The sequence below is a fragment of the Athene cunicularia genome (genome assembly GCF_003259725.1).
Source record: "Athene cunicularia isolate RWA chromosome 1 unlocalized genomic scaffold, athCun1 chr1_part1, whole genome shotgun sequence".
Lineage (NCBI taxonomy): Eukaryota > Metazoa > Chordata > Aves > Strigiformes > Strigidae > Athene > Athene cunicularia.
The window spans coordinates 111,477,580-111,488,481 of record NW_020799091.1 but is presented as its reverse complement, the minus strand read 5'-3'; the positions used below and the strand labels follow the sequence as shown (position 1 = coordinate 111,488,481).

General features: G+C 35.8%; 1 protein-coding gene across 1 annotated transcript in view; it reads right to left on the bottom strand.

The window, feature by feature from the left end:
* CADM2 (cell adhesion molecule 2) overlaps positions 1-10,902 on the bottom strand; it is a 359,573-nt gene that overhangs the window by 96,821 nt on the left and 251,850 nt on the right. Inside the window, exon 7 of the mRNA XM_026868442.1 lies at positions 4,982-5,072. Coding sequence (XP_026724243.1) covers positions 4,982-5,072 — 91 coding nt within the window. The remainder of the gene's footprint in view (positions 1-4,981; positions 5,073-10,902) is intronic.

Below are 10,902 nucleotides of genomic sequence, written 5' to 3'. Positions count from 1 at the left end.
CCCCCCCCCCATATTTCATGCATGCTTTAGTGAGAGTGCTGACTAAGAATATTAAATATTGAACATTTCTTTCATTATGTGGTAGTTTTTGAGTTCACTTCTGGATCAGTTTTGAGTCACTAGACTATACTGTTAAGACAACAGTGTGTGGAAGCCACAACTGGCAATAAGAAAACATATGCTTTTAAAGTCCTTTGTAAGCACAGATGACTGTAAATATTTTTTTTTTTTAAATCTTTTACTGCTTTTTTTTTTTGTTTATTTTAAAATATTCAAAATATTGTCAGGCAGTATGACTTCAGAAAAGTCTAGAAATTGTATATGAGTTCATAAAAAGGATGTCTACAATTTCTGAAGCTTAATTACATTTCCTTATTTGGAAAATAATCAAAACCTAGGTAAAACTACATTATGTTAAAAAAGAAATAAATTAAAAAGAGCCACTGACACCTTACAGACATATTAGGCAAGTTCATTAACTAAACTGTAATAGCCTGACAACTGTCCAGGAATCAAGTCAAAAATGCTGGAAAAGACAAAATAGCTCTAAGGATTGAAAAGACAAGATATTAACTTTAATTTGATTCAGAATTATACAGTAGTATCTTGAAAAGAGGAATGCTATGGAATAGTAATGTCAACTACAGGGTGTCTTGACCTAAGCTATGCAGAGGAATAGCTAAATATTTTTTAAACTGCAATTTAAGAAAAACCCTGGATGTCAGTATTATTAAAATTGTCAATAGGGTGAACAAACAGGCAACTGAGTCTTGCATAAGAAAAGACTAAGCAGACACAAACTCACCTGCTAGAATTTTTCCAAAAGAAAACTCTTAAATTTGGTCTACCGACTGGGCATTGATCAGACAACAATCCTCACAAATGCTATCTTAAGTTCCCTTAAAACATTACAGATAATAGGGTATGTTTCTATAGTGATTTATATTTATAAGGTCTCCTTAAAAACAATCTCTGTGGTAAACTGATGAATATATTTCCTTTTTTTTCCTTTCCACCAACATAAATTTTTAATTGAAAAATGTCATATAGTTATGCATATAATATTCCAAATACCAGCCTCCCACTCTTGTTCAAAACTGATGCTCCAAGTGCTACACAGACTGGATCAGAACATCATCAAATCCAGACATCTGTATCCATAAGTGTAACTTGATTACAGAATACTCACTGTTTGATACCAGGTCCTATACGCAATAAATTTAGCCAGAACTGTACATGGAAGGAAGAGGCAGGTCCTTTGGAAGGCAGTGTATGAGAAAGCTGCCTCACCTCACCATGCCTTCAGCACTGTGGTCAGTATGTCATCCCATCATGTGGGATTGGTGTCATGACATGTCTTGTCAGAGCCCTGGAGGCAATCCCAAGGACTGATGGCTCTTGCAGTAACCTCCCCAGCACCTCTGAGGCAGCCTACCTCTGCCTGAACCTGCACCAGCCACAACACATTCTCTAGAGGGAAAGGTGGCCAAGTCTATAACAATCTGTGACACCTTATTAATCCTCCACATGGCCTGCCTCTGCAAAACCACCGCAAAAGAGGCAGGGAACCTGGCCTGATATTTTTGTTGGTATCATCACACTTCTATAGCAGCAATACAGTGCTTACCCAGAAGAACAGCTCCTGCCTCCAAATTCCACTAATAGCAATAAGCACATGGTGATGACCAGAGTCAGAGCTATCCTCGTCTTCACAGTGAGAGGTAAAACAGCATGGTTACAGAATTTGTGCATCCCGTCTTACACCCTCTCATGTTGCCTCACTGGATCATTCAAAATGGCTCACCCACATTTCCATCTTCCTCTCCACCCCCTCTCTCAACCCCCCAGCTTCTCTCCCCCTTAGCCCACTCTCAGATTTCCTGTTCCACACAGGTATCTTTGCAGCAAGACCACAATGTGAGGTCACATGAACCTATTCATAGCATCTAGCAACCTCAGAGTCTGGGATGATTCCAGCTCATCTTACACATTATGACAATCAATGCTGCACACATCCAAGTGTCTGAGGACATTTTTTCTCTTGTCCAAAGTGCTGGTCATCGACTGGTCAAACCAAATCTTATACTCTAAACTGTGAAACTAGGACCTAGTGAACAGTTGTTCCTCATCCGCTGTATCTCTGGTGGATGCTGTTTCAGCAGGAAATGCAGAGGTCAGTTGATTTCCCAGAGGTGTTGGTCTGAGCCAGGCTTCTCTCCCATTCACTGCTGCAAGGCAGTAAATTAGGTAGGACTTTTCCTTTGGACTGTGTTATAGATTTGAAACACAGTATCTGGGTATCCATGATGCACATGGTTTAAGGGACAGAATCCCTGCAAAGAGGGGCTTGGTGATGAGATGTGAGATGGGCTAAGTACATTCTAGCTTTAGCCTTGTTCTGCTTTTCCCTTTTGGTAAAGAATTACTCTGCAGCAGCTATCAGTATCATGAATGTCACCACAGCCACAACCTGGCTTCATTCTTTCTCCATTTTCATCTTGAATGTCATTTGAAGCTTGTGAAAATTGCTCTGAGCTACAAGAGAAATGTACCTATAAGTAAGTGTTCATTTACTGGTGTGATTCACTGCTGCCTACAGGAAACAGGACTGTTGTAAATGTGACATAAAGTTGACAGTGTATAGAAATTAACCCATGGTGTGTAAACGGCTATGAAGGACCATGGTTGGCTCTGAGCTCTCCATGAAGTCCACAGCTCATCACTTATCTTGTGACACTGACATATATGGGCTCTGTGGACCTCTCCAATTTCTCTCTCTCTACAAGCTAGAAGGTAATCATAATGTAGGTTGGGAGCATGACATTACTGTTTCTCATGCTAAGCAACTGCAAACTGCTCCCAGGAGGATGCCTATTTATTACTGGCTCTGCGCCGTGAAAGACTGACCTAATGAAGCAATACAGAGCAGCTGATGTTGGCAGTTCTTATGGCATGGACAATTAGAGGTGCATTTATTGGCAAAATATTTGTGCCCCAAAGACTATCACATACAGGTGTCCTGCCTTGATAATTCTGTGGTGTGGAGTTTTTATTTGGCTGCCCTTTGAAAACCACATGTAAGGTTTGCATTTGAATCCATAACGATTAAAAAAAAAATAAATAATCAGTAAACACCTCAACTAAAGCTCCATTTTAATTATTAAGATTTAATGTCTCTGACTGGTAACATATAAAGACTATCTACAATATTACATGTACCAAATAAAAAATACTGTGTATGTCAAGCTCAAACATAATCGCTTCTATAGGTTTTTACTGCATTTAAAAAAGACTGAAAATGTGAAGGGTCAAACTCACCACACATCCCCCCACACACCAAACAACAGGCAATTACAAATATAAAAATACATAATGAGTGCCTTACTTCTAATCTTTATCTCCAGATTGAACGTTAGATGAATAGTGAAAATGAAGCACCTGGGGCTAGGATGCCTGAAGTCTGTATGCCAGACAGAGCACTTGGCATGTAGCTGTCACCTCTTGACAGTCATGAGGAAAACACTGAGATAGGGAACAGTGAGCATCACCTAGCCAACAGCACACTCAGGGCAATCAGGGCTGATCTCTTTCCTAAAATTAAGCACTTGCACATCTTCTGCTGAACTTGAAATAATGGGGAAACAGACTTTGTACCTCCCGATACCTAGGGGAATGCTCAAAGGCATTATATTAAGTAAATGGATAATTTCTTCTCCTTCCAGTCTATTCAAGTTACTAGAGATGGCTTGCAACAGATTTTTGTGAGTTACCTACAGAGTTACCTGTCTCAGAAGCAGATACTACTTGAGCAGTAGAGAGGTACACAGAAGACCAATTGCACTGAGCACCACCTGTGACTAATTGGATGGAGCCCCAGTGTTCTGGTCTCAAGCAGGGTTGATGCATGATCTAGATGCTGAGTTGCTCAGCCTAGTCAAGATTTGGATGGAGGAGTTGCTTTAAAATGAGACAGGCATGTAATATAAAAAAGAAAAGTACTTATGGAGTTTAAATGATGCCAGACTAAACTCAGAAGAGCTTTTCAAAATAGAAATTTTAGACTTAAATGCCTGACTTGACCTAAATCTGACTTCAGGTTCCCACATTAAGTGATTCCATAAATTCACTGAAGTTACATCAGGTAGAAATTCAGCCTTAAGAGACACAATTTTTGGCATGTAGTTTGTTCCTGTTCTAGAACCAAAATATTATTTCACTATTATTTTCAAGACCATTCTAAAGCTGTGTGACACCACTCCATATAACATTATATATTAATCTTTTGAGCAGGAGCTCAATATTTAAGAAACTTGATTCATGCTAACTTAATACTAAGCAATTGGATTATTTATGTACCTTTATGGGTAAATATATAACAGCTCATCCGAGAAGATATGTTTTAAAGAGTGAAGTCTATTTAAATAGTAGATTCTGTGCAAGAATCTCTGCAGGTCTGACTTTTAAAAATACTGATGGAAGAGATGATATTTTCCAGGTAAATCAATTTATATTTTTAAAGCAGGCTACATCTTTTCAAATTCCAGTAGAAACAGACAGCCACCTTCTACATATCATTAAACTTCAAATTCCCCTATAAATGACAGCCAAAGCATCCAGAAAGTTTGGTTATTTTCTCTGAGGCTAGTTGATGTAGGAAGATTTTCATGAAACGTTTTCTATCATCAATTCAGTGATGTAAACAGTGACTGATTAAAGCTGCACTCCTTTCAGGTTGATATACCTGACAGAAAAAAAACCCACCTCACAGCTGGAATTCTTCCTGAAAACTAAAATAAATGACAAAGTAAAAGACCAATCCTCTATAGACACTTAATGAAGACGGGCTTCAAGGGGGTTTCTATACCAGAGATTACTTTACACCCCAGGACGAGACAAAACCAGCAGATTTCTGTAGCTGAAGATTGTAATCACAGAAGAATAAGGAAAATAACAAAAACATATTACTTGTTAAATCACTTACACTGGTTTTCCTTTGGATTCACAAGTCAAAATTATAGACTGTCCTTCTTCAGGCCATGAATTGGAAGAAATGATTTTAACTAAAGGTGTATCTAGGAAGAAAAAAAATAGACATCTTGTTGATATACACAAAATAGATTTATTATCTAAGAGTACATTGTTCTCTGTTTACAAAAGACTATACCATAGATTTAATTTACACTTGGAGATGCTTTTATATGGAGTCTTGTGCAATTTCCATTCTCTTCAGGATGACAATGGAACTAAACTGGTAACTTTTTACATTCCAAGGCAACACAGATAGAAAGCACATGTATACTCAGAGGAAATAATTTTTTCTTTCTATATTCAATGAAAATACTCCAAACCACTATTCCAAAGTTGGATATCTATCAAGAAAATAAAAAATATTGAGGATGAATAACAAGTATTCTGTGCAATTGTTTCTTTGTCTATTTATAGGTTGATATGATGGAATGCTGCTATTAGAGGAATGAATGCAATAATATACATTTGAATAAGAACACTTTTATTGTTGCAGAAGCTTGAAACTCGTAATAAGAAAGCTACAATGGGCTTTCAGATAGAATACCTTGTTACAGGCATTTTACAGGATATTATTTCTGAAATTGAATAACGCTGCCCCTAAAACAGAACATTCTTTTTTTTTTTTAAAACAAAATTCACAAAGAGAATGTTTTAAATATCTTCAAAAAACACTTTATAGAAGTTTGTAGTCTGTCCTAAAAATTTAAAAACATTATTCCTATACATTGGAATTAACTTCATAGTTTTAACTGTAAAAAGATATACATTATAGGTACTGTGAATTCAGGCAAATAAAAACATTTGCAGTAGATGTTAACTTTTGAAAAACTTTGCCAGCTGGCTGCAAGGATATATTTCCATAATCAAAATGTTTTACATGAGTTAGAGGGGCACCTGTTGTAAGGAAAAAAAGACCATAAAGAAACATCTCTATACAAAATATTTTTTTTTCCTTAACGAAAGCAAAAAGAGTTCATAGTCATAGTGAGGAAAACTTTCAGACTCAATAGGAAAACATAGATTCTTTTTTCCTTCATATTTTCCTAATACAAAACACACGCTTTCATCTATGGCACAAAAAATACTTTAACCTGCAAATCTAGAGTATCCAAGTTTTGTCTCATCCAATTTGCAATTCCTATTTTCATTAGCAGTGGGGTAGCAGTGACACCACAGATATCCTATTATCAAGGAAATGTGAAAGAGTGTGACAATATGACCCTACAAAGTCAAATGGAAAAAAATTATATGCTGTAACAATATAATTTCTTATTGAGATGCTAATAGTCTTGTTGAACACTAAATGGCATATGAACAATTAAAAATGTCGGAAGCATTTTTCTAACTTTGATTTTTATTTTTGGCATATTATAATGTATCAGCATGGCACAAGACAAGAAAAGGGGAAGGCTTAGTGCAGGGTTGTCATAATTCCACTGAAAGCATTGTCAGCGTCATTTAGCTTTCAGTACAGCTGCACTAACCTTACACCAGTAGAAAATCCATTCCACAAGTTCATATTTTTAGGGACTCTGCAAACCATTATGTAGGTGACTAATCCTTTGGAGGTCGTGCTGGCATTTGCTTCATTTTCAGCACATGCTTAAGGCACTGACCTCAAGTGCCTTAATAAATCAGGGCATCAAGTACTTCTGTGATTTCAGTGGTGCTATTGAAGATGAATAAATTACTCTCTTGACTATACATTGAACCAGAGGAACAAATTAGTATCAGATAGGAATACATGAAGAATTTAACGGAGGGAGGGAGACAACTAATGCAATAAGATCAAGAGGTTTCCAGAGAAATATTAAAAAGAACTGAACTTTGGTGGAAGTAATCATGATAGCCACAGGTGAAGAAAGAAATTAAAGGACCATCTAGCTAGTATTAATGCCTTAAATATTTAAGAAATAATCAGCATTTTACACATTACTATAAATGACCCACATAAAATAGAAGAGTGGACTTCAGACAATTAAGCTTTCATTTGCATGGATCAATGCAGTGCTGTTTCACCCAACATGAAGTTCCCATTCCCACTTTATTTTCCAGACAGCTCCTGTTCTCCATGTACCTCTAAACAGAGCTTACTAGCACAGAATAAGAAAGGTCTTATATTTATGTTTCACTCTCTAATGCGCAATGAAGTAGTGTAGGAAATATATTCCCTTGTGGTTTTCCTTTGTTGACTTGTACAGTAACTACTTGCATCTTTAAAACAGGAAGCACAGGGATTAATTCAATATATAGTTTTTAGGGAAGCTTACAATTGACAATTTCTGTATTTAATAACAGTCCTTTTTCAAAAACTAGTTGATATTCTATTTTGGGTGTTTCATTCTCAGTGTTATTGTTTCCACTTTGTTTTCATGCTGTGCTTGATTTCTCTCAAGAAATAAAGGGTACACTTATAAGGGGAAAACTTTTAAGACAAACTTGTCCTCCACTTTCACATTCACATCCATATTTAAAATGAGAAGAAATCCTTAGAATAATTGCATCAAAACTAACCTAAATATGTTATTTTAACAAAGATAATAAACCCCTGCTGACTGATGTTTTTCCAGAACACAAAATGCTGTTACAAAATACTACCTCCTGCTAGGACTGTTCATTTTAGAAGAATTTGACAAGTTTAAGTGCACTCTATCAATACTGCGAGCTTTAACCTGTCACACTCAAAAGTATTAATCATAACAACTGGAACATCATCCAATCTCCAGCAAACACCACCACCACCACTAGAAAACAAAGTCTAAAGAAACAAAAAGAGATCAAGAACAGTAATGCAGTGAGAGAGGTTGATTTATTTTCAGATATGCTTGTTATAAATAATGCAGATATGTCAAAAAAATCTCTACTTTTACAACCAAAACAAACAAAAGGAGTAGGATCAAGGGCTTTATTGTGGGTCCTTCTCTAAAGTCAGTAGAAGTATATCAATTTACATCACTTAAACTTGCTAGAACTTTAATAATTTAATCTTCTTTAGGATTTGGCCCAGTAATTTCATCGCAATAAAATATTGCAGATCAGTATTTCAAGCAGAATTCTTATGAACAAGGGACTGGAGACTAAAATTTCTGTACAATATCTACAAATATGCCTTTATCCTGATCTCTAAAGACATTATGGAGGAGATAAATATTCCAAAAAGAATAAGCATTGGGAAAATCCAATTAAAGAAAACCAACACAGTGGTTTATGTGAGTGTAGGTAATATAGCAAGCCTTCACATTAAAACAGGCTGGTTTCAATACTCAGTGACTTATTTATTTATATGCATCTCCAGCAGCATGAGAGCTGTTTGGTCCTCCAGTCTTTAGCTTGAGTAATGAGGTACTTACGAGCTGCAATTGATTACTAGCACCAATCTGAACTGAGACTCAAACATGACTTTAGAGACATAGCAAGACATCTTCTACCCCCTATGTGCCAAAAATCTGCCTTTTTGCTGGAAATAACAGCTTAGCAGTGGTTACAGATAAAAACTGTGGCATGTTGTTTTTTGGTTTTTGTTTGTTTGTTTGTTGGGTTTTTTGTGTGGGGTTTTTTTTTTTTTTTAATATATATTCTTTACTGTTTCAGCAGACCAAAGGCTAAAGTTCCACTGAGTGTATTTCATCTGTCTTTCTAGGATTTAGGTACATCTCACTGAGCAAGACCAGGGAAGCCATTTCAAAGCTTTGGGAAGATTTATCTCTTTTTGATCAGGCAATATCATCTTTATTCAGCAACATACAAAATCAGTGAGTGCATGCGGAAAATTGATTTCAGTTTACACTGGTAATTAATGTTATCTGATACATGAAGAAATTAAACACTTCAGCACATGATTTTTGTTGTACTCTTAGCAAAAACTAATGGCAATGTTAATACCTCATGGAACTGCTTTACTGATTGATTTAATCTCTTTGAAGCTGTTTCAAAATAAAGGTCATTCTTATCAGTCACCACACCTTTGCTGTTAATCAGATCTTCATTGTTAAAAGGTTGGTTTGTTTGTTTTATTTCAAAATGCTTTTGCTGCTTTTACATTGCTTGAAGTAAGAAAGATTTCATTATGTATTTATATTATTTTATTGCCAAACCTTCATAAGGTTACGTGCAGGATTAATTTTTTTTCATATAAATTTCTTGACATAAATTTCCTCATATAAAGTAATCATATGGAACTGGCTGGAAGATTCCCCTGTGATGTTATGTTAAATTATATGTGTAAACCCTTGACAACCACATGTAAAACCAAAAACTGAATTCACGAAAGTAAACAAATTCACTTCAGATCATAAAGCAGGTCATCAACAGAATCAGAAAATGAAATCTCTACTAGCTGCTTCTTAGTGCCAAGACAGTAAAAAAGTAATTTGGCTTCTTTTTCCTATGTAACTTCAGAAGTCCTTGGTCCCTTCAGTCCTTAGCACACTGGATTACCAGAGCTTCTGTGGATACCATTTCATGACACTCCCAGCTATTGGTTGAGTAACTAAATCAGAGTATGACCCCTATGCCTCCTAGGGCATTCATCAGCAAAAGATGTGTGGGAATAATCAGAATTTGGAAGAAAAATCCCTTTGTGAGACAAAAGGGTAATATTGTGATGATGTTATGATAGTATATTTGTTATCTAATAACCTCTCCTTAATGTAATCATCTTTGGTTAATGTAATTACAGTCCTAAAAACAGAAAATAAGACCACATCTTTTCTTGGGCAGTTGTTAAGGTGGGTGGAGTACATATTTTGTTAAGACTTTAAAAATTACTATTGAAAGTAGTAGACTATTCAGGACTAGAAATATTAGTGATCTCATAGTCATTAGAATTCAAATAGTGCTGGAAATACACCTATTCAAAGAGGCTTGCATCAGTCTTTTCTCCAGAGAATTTAGATAGATAGATAGATAGATAGATAGATAGATAGATAGATAGATAGATAGATAGATATGTTTAGCTGTAATATAAACAGTATTTGTCACCAGACTTCTCTGCTCATTTTCTTAAATGGTAAATCCCGACTTTAGCCTTCGTTGGGCTTCCAGTGAAAGGAAGATTAATGGAGAAAGTCTTAGTGGTTCTCCTCTACAGAAACTTACAAAGGAATATTGTATCAGATGTAGAAATCCAAGTCAGAGCTCCTAATTTTCAAGTTCTTTGCTGAATTATAGATATGGTATAAAAAATAAGTGTAATAATTTACTATGAAATTTAAACTCAGCACCCCAAGTACCTTCCAATGCGTCTAAAGTTTCAGAAAGCAGAACAGAATATGAACACCTCCTTCTTTTCACTTACAGAAATAGTGTTGTTAATCCCTGAAGAGATTTTAGAGGCCTGCTCTACCCCCAGGTTTTAGGAAGCCATTTCTATACTCCTCACTTACAGGTGATTTGATTTTTATGAGAATTGGTAATCAGCCCACCAAAAGTAGCTCTTTTTAGACAAATTATTATAACCTATGCAGTGATTTATTAGAAAAAGAGTTCCCTTACTCCACTGAGTATGAAAGTATTCATACTAAGTAGATCACATCCAGCAAAGTACTTATTTGACAATAAATTGGTGATTAGAACATTCAACTCTGTGGATTAAGGGTTTGGTCTGATTCAAAGAGTGGAAGGGCTTGTGTGCTGACCTCCCATGCAATAGCAAGGGTCTAGCAGGTATTCTAAGTCTCCCTTCCACTCAGGCTTTAAACTAAGATTTCACTTTGATTCTGAAAAAGCTTTTTTCCTATGTCCTAGTTTGGATAAACCAAGATTTTCTGACACACTAAAAAAGAACAAGCATTAGAAAATTCTTAACCCATTCCACATTATGAATTAGAATTCCAAAAGTAACTCAGTACCGTGCAAATTGTCCCTATTTTACAT